The sequence below is a fragment of the Camellia sinensis genome, chromosome 12, assembly GCF_055761805.1.
Source record: "Camellia sinensis isolate YWXY chromosome 12, ASM5576180v1, whole genome shotgun sequence".
NCBI classification, from domain to species: domain Eukaryota; kingdom Viridiplantae; phylum Streptophyta; class Magnoliopsida; order Ericales; family Theaceae; genus Camellia; species Camellia sinensis.
In genome coordinates, this window is record NC_138972.1 from 35,313,299 (window position 1) to 35,328,382 (window position 15,084).

Here is a 15,084-nt window from a genome sequence, read left to right on the forward strand (position 1 = left end):
TCTACTTATTATATAAATTACAAATATTAAAAATTTCTTAAACTATATAACATTATCAATTGATACACTAATTAATATATTAATTGATGCGTATAAACTATATAGGTTGTTATTCACTATGAACTACTGTTTTGTGTTTGGAAAGTCTAATAATGTACAGTATATATGCACAGTCCATACTTTGTACCATGCACTATCCATATTTTGCACCATGCATAATATATACTTTGCACTATGCACAAGCTCCATTTGCACCACGCACAGGTTCCATTCTACTAGCGCTGTGCACACAGGCTCCACTTGCAAACTTTTTAACATTCTCAAACGTAAGGCCAAACACATGCTAAATTTTGTGTTTTGGAAGTTTCATGATTTATAGTAAATATGTGGATGGTTTTTCATATCCATATTTTGCACCATATACCGTATAGATTTGCTCCGTGCAGCGGTTGCAGTTGCACCGTCCACACAAGCTCCATTTACAACTTTTTTGAGAATCTCTCCATTCACCGGTGTTGCATACTATGAAAGCTACATTTGTTTGAATAAAAGGCAAGGGTTCACACCTTCAAACTCTACTTGAGATTTACTCGATCCACGTAGAGAGAGCGCATTGCGTGAGTCTCAGAATTAGTCAATATGTGCGTAGCTGACCCGAACACCTGGTTATCAAACAAAGAGAGAAAAAAAGAAAAAAAAAAAAAGATAACTGTCCATAATATTATGCAAACTAAATGAATCTCAATTTTCATACAAACTTAACTACAACAATAATCATCCATAATAACTTCTTTCACATTCATTAATTATCCATAAGTTTGCTCATGATGCTACTCAATAAAAGATTTAAGTTGGATAACCTACGCATGCATAATAAGTTTAACCATGATAACTTGTTTAGTAATGAAATGACAAATATAAACATCCTTCTGTTACCATATAGAACCACCATCACTCCATCATAATCTCTTATATACAACCACCACTTGAACTATTGTTCCTTATCCAGGCATGGTTCATAATAGGTACTCATTGATTGTTGGCCTTCTCAATGATATCATCTCTAATATTATTGCCCGAGTCTGTGACCATTTGAAATAGCAATTGTTGTGCCATCAAGTTTATTCGTCCCCAGGCTTGACCATAGCCAAGCTAGATGGAGCACTTGTTTGGATTAAATCGATGCACTAATGTTGGCTACATATTTTGTAAAAGCCAGTTGCAGTCCGACACGTGGCATAGTAAGGGTAATAAAGGAAGGTTATTCAAGCCTTTAATCCTGATCGTACACGTGGCAATAAATATTGATCCTCACATGATCTGAGTAACACTAGATCAAATAACGGGATGCAAGATGACGTGTCTTCAGCGGTTATTCATATTCAAATCCAAGTACAAGAGGGAAGCTCAACTGCCAGTAATGGCGTAATGGAGCTACTTGTAAGGAAGCATGATCAGCGATCATGGAGGAGCAGTTCGACGGTTCGAAGTGCAGTTCGAAGGTCATCACTGACGAGTATAAATAGCAGGGCAGCCCCCAGAAAGAAGGACGGACTCAGATCATACAAACCAGTCATTTACTTCATATATTTTCTTTTCCAGTCATTTATATTTCCAGTCTTTAAATACCTGTTCTTTAAATACCTGCACTTTAAATACCAGCACTGCACTTCGATTCATAGGAGTAGCTTCAAGTAGATTCAAGTAGATTGCTGTTGTAAACCTCTCTGAGGCTGAGTTCGGACCATTGTAAGTGTTCATTTTTATGAAATACTTCAATTGTTCTTCATATTACTGTTATTTTCTATTAACTTCTCCTAAATCAAGCCACCAGTAAAAGTCCTCTTCATTGAGGCTGAAAAGAACTAAAACACAATCGTCTGATAATTGGTTGGCAATCACAACTTCTGTAAGGACTGATTGATCCTTGCTGGCACGCTCACATTCACAAAAATACCCTTCGAAAAGCCAAAAAGCCAACATATATTTTTGGCACGCCCAGTGGGACTTAATTAAAAATGGCTAGAAGAAGACGACAAGGAGAAAATGAACGCTTCGAAGAAGGCGTGGAAGGAGAGGTAGAAATACCAAATCCAGAGGATAATGTGGTAACACATCCTGTGGAAACTCCTATATTGTCAGAACCTATGGTCGAACAGACCAGTACTTCTGGACAAGAACCATATGTTCATATTATTGGACAAAACCAAGGAATTGGACCGTCCACTGTGCCATTTATTCAACCAACAAATCCATGGGATGGTTTAGTAAATGCCATGGGACAACAATTAATGAACACAATGGAAAGGTGGGCAACATCCTTTTTGGATCGAATGAATAACCACCAACCAACAAACACAAGACACACGGAGGAAGTCGTAAATGTCCACCAACCAAGATTGGCTAGAGAAAAACAGCCTATGCAAGTTAATGGACATGCTAATGGTCAAACTAGTACCCAAAACTTTGAAAGACCATCGCCTCAGTCTTGGTATGAACCCATTTCAAGGCCTATAGCAGGCCAAAATGCCTCAGTACTTAATAATGAAGCCACACAAGTTGGTGGATCTGGCCAAGCACAAGAAACTGGCATAAGAGTGGTTACAAATCCCATGTTCGAAGCCATACCTGGCACGAGGGGGTACACTAATCCCTTATTCGAATTTACACCCGGGGGGTTGGAGGGTTTTCCCACAAATGGCAGAGACACAACACCTGTTCCAGCACCTTTTGCAGGTCCTTTCGTGGGTCATGCTCAAAGAGGTTACCCATACCCTCAACAGCAACCTGCACTGCAAGGACAACCAGCCCCAAATTTACCGCCTTATGGACCAAGAGGACCACAAGCACAAGTTTGTCCACCAAATCCTGTGTTTGCCCCTCCAGTAGTGGTTCAGCAGGCACAAAATATGGTCCCTAGAGACCAGATTGCTGATATTGTTAGGGAGATATGTGGACCAATGGCTCGGGGGGTCCAGACTCCTATATACAGAAAACCATACCCAGAATGGGTGGATAGGGTACATGAATACCCGAGGGGATTCAGGATACCAGATTTTACCCTTTTTTACGGGACTGGAAATCAATCAACGATAGAACATATTGCTAGGTTTGCTGCTCAATGCGGTGAGTTTACTAACCATGACTATATGAAACTGAGATTATTTCCAAATTCCCTAACAGGGGGAGCATTTGTATGGTACATCAACCTTACACCTGGCTCCATTCAAAATTGGCAACAAATGGAAGAGGCATTTCATGCCCAATTCTTCCAATCAGAGCCAGAAGTATCTATGGCAGATTTGGCTAGATTGAGTCAAAGGCCTGAAGAAAAGGCTACTCAGTTTATTGCCAGATTTAAAAGGGCTCGAAATACGTGTAGAGTTATCCTGCCAGAGCCAGAATTCGTCAGATTGGCTCAAAATGGTTTGGAATTCAGGCTTCGAAAGAAGTTTGATTCAACTGAATTCAGAGATTTGGTCGAACTGACCTATAAGGTGTCTCGATATGAAGCATTATTAGAAGAGGAACAAGATCGAAATAATGCATCATATAAGACATATTATAGAGATCCTAATTATGAAATAGATGCAGCAGAGATTGTAGGCAAAGAACCTGTAATCTGTGAAGCATTAATTCATAAGGACACAATTATAGACCAGCAGTTTAAAAAGAAAGACTTTCACAGAAAATACTCTTTCGATTTAACAAAAGCAGATGACATCTTTGATCATTTGCTCGCGGCTAATTTCCTTAAGTTACCTAAAGGAGTAAAACTACCATCTCCAGATGAACTGAAAGGAAAAGTATACTGTAAATGGCATAATTCTTGGTCTCACTCGACTAAAAACTGCATTGTTTTTCGAGACAGGATCCAAGAACAGATTCGAAAGGGAAGTTTGAAGTTCTCAGCTAAAACAGAAAAAGCCATGGGAATTGACAGTGATCCCTTTCCAGAAGTTGGAGAGGCAGCAGCCAATGTCATCACATCAGACTTTCAGAACTTGTCCTTGACAGAATTGGAGGAAGTCAATGTGCAGATGCATGTTGCTAATCAAACCAACATCAAGAAGAATGCTAGAGGTCCACCAGTTATTGAACAAGGTTTCTCGCACCAGAAGGAACACTCTGATGAAGAATCACTGGATGATGATTCTTTAGAAGCAGCGGTGATGCAGAGAATGTGCCCCAGGTGCAGACTCAGTTACAAGTGGTTGAAGGGGCTCCCAACTGATGGGAAGCAATACTACAGGGATGTTCAGAGACGTCCTAAGTCAACCAATGCTTACAACAAAAGGCCGTATCCGGCTAGTGATAGGCAGAGACCACCAGTGGTTGAGCCTGTGGTGAACAGAATGCATGACAAAGGCAAGAAGCTCTTGCATGAATCCAGGCCACATAACTATTATAGAATGGAGAGTAGCCATTTCGAAAGAAAACTGGAGAGAGGTTCAGTTCATGGCATCAGAGCCAGAGATTGGCCCCCTAGGCCAGTTTCACGCAGGACAGAAAATGGTCACCCCTATTGAAGGTCTGAATCAGATTCAAAACATGAGGACAAAACCAAGCACTTATCTTCACGACCAGTTTCGAAGATGGCTTCGAAGGTGGAAAAGGGCAGTTCAGCGTCTGAATCAGCAAGTTCATGGGTACCTGGAGTCCCAGACTGGTTTGTAATGCAAAACAAACCTAGAGAATTGCCTGTTCGAGGAGATGTTGTAAACCAAGGCAGGATGATCAGGCCTCCTATGGTGACTCCGAATAACTGGGTGCTGCTTAAACACCCAAAGACAAGGGAGCCAGACATGGTCCCAGTCATCTCAAGATCACAGAGGAGAAAAATTCAGCGCAGGTACACCCAGTACCAGAAAGATTTGAAGGAAAGTGAAGAAAATTCTTCACCAGTCAAAACGAAAGGAAGGAAGAACCCAAAGTCAGACCATGCTCCAAAGCTGGTTCCACAGAGCAAAGTGGTCTGCAGCCGAGAACAATTGGCTAAGGTTCATGCCGAACTAACAGCCAGAGAGAAGTCTAGTCTTGTTGGATTGGAGAAGACTCTGATGGAGACAGATAGCGAGACCGAAGAAGAGAATAGCGTAAGCCAGAAGAAAGAGGTCGTGGAGGAAGAGATGTTCGAAGCCTTCATGGCTGAGCAAACGTTTCTGACTAAAGAACCAGTTGAGAAAGATCCTTCGAATGGATCAATTAGCAATGAAATACCAGAATGCATCATGCAGGATGTTTCTGAGGGAGTCGACCAAAGTAATCAAGAGGGGGAACAAGTACAGCCAGCCATCCAGTTTGGCTCGTTTCCCCCAGTCTCAGTGAACATGGTACACATACTACCACAGGAATTCCAAGCTGGAGATGAAAATCAAGAGGGGCAGGAAGCTGATCCAGTCCAGATCTCTAGTGAGGACTCACAAGCAAGTATGGTGCACGATAATTTCGAAATGGTTACCCCGATGGAAGATGAATATGAAAGCGAGGAAGTGGTTAGCATCAATCTATCGTATCCATTCGAGTACCCCTCAGATTCGTTGACGCAGCACGTCAGGCCTTTGTACATCAAGGCTTTCTTTGATGGAATACAGCTGAACCGAGTCCTGATAGATAATGGGGCAGCAGTAAACCTACTCCCGAAATCTTCTTTGAAGAAACTAGGGAAAAAGAATCCCAGGTTGATACCAACCAGCACAACCATTGCTGGTTTTGCTGGAGATAAGCAAATGGCTCAGGGGATTCTACCCATTAATTTAAGTATGGGAACCAGGGATTGTATGACAGCATTCTTCGTAATCGACAGTAATGCTAAATATAATGCTTTGCTTGGAAGGGATTGGATCCACACTAACAAATGTGTGCCTTCTTCTTTACATCAGAAAATCATGATGGCTTTAGGCAATGGAGAGACAGAGGAAATCGATGCAGATTCTCAACCCTTCATAGCCTGTGCAGACTTTGCGGAGGCTAAATTGTATATTGAGGGAGTGACACCTCTCAGTATACTGATGAAAGATGACAGCTCAGCCGAAGTGACGGCTGATGAGGAGGTGACACACCTGAAGCACTTAGTCCAAAAAGGTGCTGATGAAGAGGTTGTCCTTAGAGATGACAATGATGCCTGGTTATAGGCAAAGAGAGGAACCGCAAGAAGCCAAGTCCTTGGCTTTGATTAAATTTTCAGCATTGGACATAAAAGCAATAGTCCAGAAAGTTCAGGAGCAAGAGAGAGAGGCCATGATAATTGGCTGCAAACAGCAGAAGCAACAGGCTGGAGTCTTGACTCTTGGTAAGTACTGTGCATTGGACATTGAAACAAAAGTCCAGGAGATACAGGAAGAGGAAGCCTTGTGGACAGACTTTGTCTATGAGGAGGAGGACAAAGATATTGAATTGAAGAACCTGGGGGCAGAACCAAGCTTGAAGATCACTTCAAAGGTAGTAGAAACCAGAGGGAGTTCTCATGCACAAGACCCTTTAGAAGAAGTAAATCTAGGGGAAGGTTCTGTACAACAGCCCACTTATGTAAGTGCTTGTTTGAATGCTCTGGACAGAAACCAGCTTTTGGTTATTCTGAAGAAATACAAAGATTGCTTTGCATGGTCTTATAATGAACTACCAGGATTGGACAGGTCATTAGTGGAACATAGGCTCCCTATGAAGCCTAATTTCAGGCCATATAAGCAGAAACCAAGAAGGATGAGTCCAGAAGTAATTCAGAGGGTCAAGGAAGAGATCCTTAGACTCCTCAAGGCAGGTTTTATTAGAACAGCCAGGTATGTCGAGTGGCTATCTAATATTGTGCCTGTAGTCAAGAAGAATGGCAAAATGAGGGTATGTGTCGATTTCAGAAATTTAAATCTGGCAACTCCCAAAGATGAGTACCCTATGCCTATAGTGGATTTGCTGGTGGACAGTTCAGCGGGTCACCAAGTCTTGTCAATGATGGATGGGCATTCCGGCTATAACCAAATCTGCATTGCAGAGGAAGATATCCACAAGACAGCATTCAGATGTCCTGGGAATATTGGCACCTTTGAATGGGTTAAAATGCCATTTGGTCTAAAGAATGCTGGAGCTACATATCAAAGAGCCATGAACACTATCTTTCATGATCTTATTGGAGGATATCTGGAATGTTATATTGATGACATTGTGGTTAAATCCCAATCCATGGAAGAGCACCTGTTTCACTTAGAAGCAGCTTTTGAAAGGATGAGGAAGTTCAAGTTAAAACTTAATCCTCTTAAATGTGCTTTTGGGGTATCATCTGGAAATTTCTTGGGCTATGTTGTTCACAAGAAAGGAATACAGATTGATCAGAATAAAGCCAAAGCAATCATTGAAGCCAAACCCCCATCAAGTAAGAAAGAATTACAAAGGTTCCTTGGGCAGGTTAACTTTCTTCGAAGGTTCATTTCTAACACTACAGGGAAAACTAAAGTATTTTCTTCCTTGTTAAGGCTGAAAGATGAAGAGGAATTTGTGTGGACAGCAGAGCATCAAATTGCTTTCGAAGGTATCAAGGCCTACTTGGCTAATCCTCAAGTGCTGATGCCACCAAAGGGGAACAAGCCCTTGAAGTTGTACATAGCTGCAGCAGAGGATTCATTGGGAGCTTTCTTAGCCCAAGACAATGAAGAAGGCAAGGAGCAAGCTATTTATTACCTTAGTAGGTTTTTAAATTCTTGTGAATGTAAATATTCAGCTGTTGAAAAGCTGTGTCTTGCTTTGTATTTTGCTGCAATAAAATTAAGATATTATCTTTTGCCTACAACTGTCTTGGTAATTGCAACCACAGATTTGGTTAAATATATGTTATCTAGACCAATGTTGAGGGGAAGAATTGGCAAATGGGTACTTGCCTTATCAGAATTTCATCTAGAATATGTCCCTCAAAAGGCAGTAAAAGGGCAGGTGTTAGCCAATTTCTTGGTAGATCATCCATCTCAATCAGAGAGCCAGGAGATAATGGAACTTGGTATGACCAATGTTGAGCCATGGCAAATGTGGTTCGATGGGTCGAAAGCAAATGGGTTAATTGGAATTGGTATTGTAATCAAGTCTCCACAGGGGACAGAAACTACCCATGGTTTTAGAGTGGATGAAGCTACCTGTTCCAATAACCAGGCTGAATATGAAGCCTTAATTGTGGGACTAGAGATTCTTATTGGATTACAAGTACATGCAGTTGACATATTTGGAGATTCTCAATTGGTGGTTAACCAAGTGAAAGGAATTTTCAAGTGTCAAAGCATAAGTATCCTACCATATTATGTTGTTGCATTACATTTGCTTTCTCAGTTTCAAATAGCAAATGTAACCCATGTTCCAAGATTCTTGAACAATAGAGCCAATGATGTGGCTCAAAAGGCTTCGAACTTCAAGAGAAGGGATAATACCCAACGGGACATAAGCCAAACAACATATCAGAAATTAATTCAACCTTTGAGTAAAAGGAATGTGATCTTGGAAGTCAATCATAATGATTTACAAGAACAAGATTGGAGGCATCCAATAATGCAGTACTTGGCTGGTCCATCTTCGAAGGCCAGTAGAAAAGTTAAATTGCAGTCTATGCAATATATGATATATGGTAATGCTCTCTACAAAAGGGGGGGAGATGGCTTATTGTTAGAATGTCTAGGCCCGAAAGAAGCATTAACAGCCATGGCTGAGGTTCATGAAGGCATCTGTGGTGCTCATCAACCTGGTGTAAAAATGAGATGGTTGCTTCGAAGGCATTCCTATTATTGGCCAACCATCCTTAAAGACTGCATAGAATATGCAAAGGGATGTCAGGCATGTCAAAAGCATGGCACAATAAGGCACGTGCCCATAACTGACCTACATGCAGTAGTGAAGCCTTGGCCATTCAGAGGGTGGGCCATGGATATGATGGGAAAAATACACCCACCTTCTTCGAAGCATCATTGTTTCATTTTAGTGGCCACTGACTACTTCACTAAATGGGTCGAAGCTAAGCCATACAAGGCTATAGACCAAACAGAGGTTATTGGTTTTATTAAAGATTTGATCCATAGATTTGGCATCCCGCAAACCATAACAGTTGATAATGGAACTGTGTTTGATGGGAAGATGGTGAAGTCTTTTGTGGCAGAATTTGGAATTAGTCTTGTTAATTCCACACCCTATTATGCACAAGCTAATGGTCAAGCTGAGTCATCCAATAAATCCTTGAAAAAAGGAATACAAAAGGTTGTGGATGACAATCCTAGGGATTGGCATAACCTGTTATTGGATGTTCTGTGGGCATATAGAACCTCACCAAGGTCAAGCACAGGAGTCACTCCCTATGCCCTGGTGTATGGACACGATGCAGTCTTACCAGTAGAGATTAATGTCAAAACTTTGAGAGTAAGATGTCAAGATCAGTTGAATCCTGAACAATACCATCAAAGTATGTGCTTAGAATTAGAAGGCATAGATGAAGCCAGAATTTTGGCATTAAATAGCATTCTTTTCCAAAAGAAGAAAGCAACCAAGAATTATAATAAGAAAGTCAAACACATTGGCTTTGATGAAGGAGATTTGGTATGGAAGACAATACTCCCAATTGGGATTAAAAGCCACAAGTTTGGCAAATGGTCACCTAACTGGGAAGGACCATATCAGATTCATAGGGTTCTGCCTTTTGGAGCATACCATTTAAGAAATTTGAATGGTTATGTACATCCCAAAAAGATTAATGGCAGATATTTAAAACCTTATTTTCCAACCATTTGGGAAACTCCAAGGGGTCAGTAAACTCAACAAAATGGTGATTGACTCGCTCCCTTAAATCATAAGTCTCAGGAGTTGACCAGCTTGTCCAGCCAGAAGCCCCAGAGGATAAAGAGATCACAGTTTCATCCCATGCAGAGGTCTGTGAAGAAGAGTTTCCTAGCTCCATATTTGCAACTTGTCGAAGCAAAGGCTCGAGGGTAGTTCGGTCAGAATACAAAGGGAGCTTAGGGGAAGAACTCTTTGTATCTGTAAGTTTGTAAACCAAGGGATTAAAGGCAATGTGTTCATAGTCCAAAGGTTTATAATCTGCAAAAGCCTCCATTACCTGAATATAGAAGGGCGGGTAAAGGTGGCTAATGAATGCGTGGAGGTTCTTTCGAGGGGAAACAACATCACTCAAAGGCTCTTCATATGCTTGATCAGTAGAAAGGGAAGTTGATGCAGCCATAGCCTGTTCGAATACTAAGGTATTGGGATGTTCGACGAGTTAATGCAGATGATCTCCAAATGGATGACGGTTGTGTTTCCAGAATATGGACTCCATACACGTTCTAGAAGCGCGGGAAAACTGCAATCCACTAATATCACCAAGTATTGGGTATATTAGTGCGGGGGGTAATGTTGGCTACATATTTTGTAAAAGCCAGTTGCAGTCCGACACGTGGCATAGTAAGGGTAATAAAGGAAGGTTATTCAAGCCTTTAATCCTGATCGTACACGTGGCAATAAATATTGGTCCTCACATGATCTGAGTAACACTAGATCAAATAACGGGATGCAAGATGACGTGTCTTCAGCGGTTACTCATATTCAAATCCAAGTACAAGAGGGAAGCTCAACTGCCAGTAATGGCGTAATGGAGCTACTTGTAAGGAAGCATGATCAGCGATCATGGAGGAGCAGTTCGACGGTTCGAAGTGCAGTTCGAAGGTCATCACTGACGAGTATAAATAGCAGGGCAGCCCCCAGAAAGAAGGACGGACTCAGATCATACAAACCAGTCATTTACTTCATATATTTTCTTTTCCAGTCATTTATATTTCCAGTCTTTAAATACCTGTTCTTTAAATACCTGCACTTTAAATACCAGCACTGCACTTCGATTCATAGGAGTAGCTTCAAGTAGATTCAAGTAGATTGCTGTTGTAAACCTCTCTGAGGCTGAGTTCGGACCATTGTAAGTGTTCATTTTTATGAAATACTTCAATTGTTCTTCATATTACTGTTATTTTCTATTAACTTCTCCTAAATCAAGCCACCAGTAAAAGTCCTCTTCATTGAGGCTGAAAAGAACTAAAACACAATCGTCTGATAATTGGTTGGCAATCACAACTTCTGTAAGGACTGATTGATCCTTGCTGGCACGCTCACATTCACAAAAATACCCTTCGAAAAGCCAAAAAGCCAACAACTAACTGAGTCAAAAACTCCCTTGGCAAGCTCTCACATCGCAAGTTAAGCAATGATTCAAAGCCAAGAAGTGTAATCGCATTTTTTGCTTATCACTCAATGCTTGGTTTGTATTGACAAGTTTCTTTGATGAGCACCTTGTCCACATCGGGCTAATAAATAAATAAATAAATACGTTTACAAGATGTCATCAATACATCATATAAATAATTGCACCAAACAAACCTAATGAAGAAGTATCAGTTGGCATTGGTAGTCTCCTTATCACAGTTTTAAAGTTCGCACCAATACGAAAAATTGTATAATATATATATATATAACAAGCGACAATAGCAGTTTATTTCAAAAAATTAGCTGAACTTCATTTTTTCACAAAGTAAAATTCATTAAGAAGACACTTCCTATACCTTTATATGTGACATTTAGGTTCATTCAAACATAATAATAACAAAAATAGTGCAAATGGTGTCTCTGCATGGTGACACAGAAACCTGTGTAGGGTGCAAGTCTGAAATTCATAGTTGTACAAAATTCTGCAGAGTAATTACAAGTAGCCATTTTGAGTGTAATCCAACTAACAAAACTTATGTAAGTAACAATTACAAGCTATAACTGTAATTACAAGTAGCAATTACAGTTGCAATATGGCTAATCATAACTTTATATGTTCCCTCCATCCCAAAATATTAGTCGAAATGGATTTTTAGAATTTTGATCAGCTCTACGCTTGGTTCCTCTCTCCCTTTTGGGGAATCCAATTTTTATTTTTATTTGTTATTTTTTTTTATAGTGCAATTATTGCACTTCAAAAATATTAACTTTTCAAAACTACTCTTTGGTAATACAATTATTACACTTTGAAAATATTAATATTAATGAATTTAAAAGAATGACAAAATAAGAAATTTATGTTATTTTAGTCCTTAATTTTTGAAAATTGACTAATATTTTGAGATAATAAAAAATGGAATAAGAGACTAACATTTTGGGACTGGGGAGTAACAATTTCTAACCATTCCGACTCAATTTTATGAGCAAAAAAATTAAGAAAAGAATAGAAACACAAACAATTGTACATGATGGGTCATTTTATTTATTTATTTGATAGGTAAGAGTGTTTGTGGATCCTCTAATTAGCCTTTAAATTCATAGCCAAAATAAAAATAAATAAATAAAAATACTATTTCACAGGGGTGGGCGCGGATCGGTTGCGGCCACGAAACCTCCAATCTGCCATCCGTCCGTCAGATTGGCAGATTGAAGAAAATCAATTCGCATCCGTCCACCAATCCGGCGGATGTGGATTTGACGGATTGGCGGATTAGTGGATAGATACGAATCGGTTTGACGGTTTGAAATTTTACAAATTTTCAACATATAAAAAAAAAAACCCTCCCTAAACAATGCAATATTTTTTCATTCTTCACAATGTGGCAACAAATGTTCATTAAATGTTTTGTTTTACATTGTTGGCATTATATTGGAATTACATTGTTGGCATTATGTTCATTAAATCAAAACAACCTGGACAGTAATGATGGCATTATATTGGAATTTTTTCCCAAATGGAGGTTGTCCAGAGAGTAACAATAATCAGCTCAGTGTTTGTTTCAACCCTGTCTGTCTATTTATTGCATGCAAGAAAGATCATCCCTTTTTCAGCCCTTTTCACATCATAGATATTTCCACACTACAGCAGTCAACCATAACATACATAATTCCAAACATATCCAATAAAAGATAACCAGATGGAAAATGGCATACTAGTGGAGTGGAGTGCCTCACCACCAACATACAAAAGTATGAAACCACAATCACTCTACAAAAGTATGATACCACAATCAACCATAACATACCACAATCAACAATCAATCTATTAATCACCACAACCAGATAAAATCAATCTATTTTGTCTACAGCACTCCATGTGTATGATACCACAAATTTTACTAATTTTACTAAATCATAAACCATGTAAAATAATAAAACTATAAAATTTAAAATAAATTTCAGAGTTGTGCAATGATAAAATTACATATAAAACATAAGGAAAACATTGCGCATTCAAGTGACAATCATCCAAGAGTTCCAAAAATAAAAAAGTTATAGTCATCCAACAAAACATTGTGCATCCAAAAAAAATAAGTTGTAGTCATCCAAAAAGAAGCAAAAAAATCATTCATTTCCTTTCACCAAAACCATGAGCCATGTAAACCTACATAACAAAAAAATAAAATTATTTAATAAAGAAAATACTAAAAAATCTTAAACTTAAAACAAGTAAACATATGTTAAAAACATTTAACCAAGGGGAAGTATTTTACCAATGATATTAAATTTCAATAAAATTACTCTCCGGACTTGGGGTTGAACATGAACTTGATTCCGAAACAACCACACAAAAAACATAACACAATAAAAATATGTAAAGTGAAGATAATGAATTTTGACTAATACAAAATAAATGAAATGGATAAAAAATAAGTAAATCATTGTATAAATTACCCGAATCATATTGTTGTTCAAATTGTTCAACATCCTCCATTGCTTGTCGAAGGCATATTGGAATGTTACTTCGAAGCCAATTTTGTGTACAAACAAGAACTTCCACCATCTTGGGAGCAAGTGAACTACGAAATGGATCAAGTATACGACCTCCTGTACTAAAAGCCGACTCAGAAGCAATAGCGGAAATAGGCATTGCCAACACATCTCGTGCTATAAGTGATAATATTCTATACTTTGTTGCATTAACCTTCCACCACTCCAAGATATCAAATTGAGCATTATTCCCAACTTTCTCAATATCACCCAAGTACTTGTCCAATTCCGAGATACTTCCACTACTAGAAAATTGCCCCTCCAAAAATGAGTTAAATTGAGAGTTCACAATAGAGTATGGGTCATTTTCATCTATCACCATATCTACTCTTTCATTTACATTGGAGGCATGCACATTTGTTGAATCAAGTGTGGCATAATGATCATACAATTGACTCAAGCAATTTTTCACCTTCTCTAACATTTGTTTCACTTTCACCCCATCTTCACCAAAAATTGTCGAAAAACAAAATTGCAAGTATGTCATTTTTTTTTTCGAGGATCAAGCACAACTGCAACATACAAAAGTAGATTGATTTTATCCCCATTTTCCCAATACTTGTCAAACTTCTCTTTCATTTTCTTTGCCATTGAAGACAAAATAGGATCATTGTCTTTGATTAATTGTCCATTCATATTTTCAATGACAAAAATTTCAGTGTAGAATGTGTTTGAAGTAACAAATAAAGACCCAGAAAATCTCTTTGTGGCATTGTAGAACATTCTAAGAAATTTCAAAAACACCCTACAGTTATCCCAATCCTCGGCTGTAGGCATCTCTCTCCTCTCACCCCCTTCATTATCCAAAAAGTAGTGTTTGTAATTGTAGTCCTTCTCACCCATTCTTTGAAAAACACCGTCAAATTTTTCCGCCGCCTCCAACATAAGATATGTGGAATTCCACCGTGTTGGCACATCTAGGCACAAGAGACTCTTACTCTCAATTTTCAAACTTTCCACATACTTTTTAAAAGTGTCAAGGCGGTTTGGAGAAGACCTCACATACCTCACTGCATGCCTCACATTCGCTATACAAGACTCAAGATCCTTTAATCCATCACTAACAATGAGATTTAGAATATGCACACAACAATGCATGTGTAAAAATTCATGGCCCAAGACAGTTCCTTTCCACAGTTTTGTGGTTCGTTTCAAGAATCTAATGGTTAGATTATTGGAACTCGCATTATCAACAGTTAAGGTAAAAATGCCATCAATGTCTCACTCTTTTAAGAGTGCCTCAATTTTTTTACCAAGAGTTTCTCCTTTATGGTTTTCAACTTGACAAAAATTTATGATCCTCTTTCGTAACTTCCAATCATC

General features: G+C 38.9%; 1 protein-coding gene across 1 annotated transcript; it reads right to left on the reverse strand.

Moving 5' to 3' along the window:
- Positions 1 to 14,244: 14,244 nt before the first annotated feature.
- LOC114320712 (zinc finger BED domain-containing protein RICESLEEPER 2-like) lies at positions 14,245 to 14,859 on the reverse strand. The gene has a single exon (XM_028267775.2). The coding sequence runs from the start codon at positions 14,857 to 14,859 to the stop codon at positions 14,245 to 14,247; it is 615 nt and encodes a 204-aa protein (XP_028123576.2).
- Positions 14,860 to 15,084: the final 225 nt, after the last annotated feature.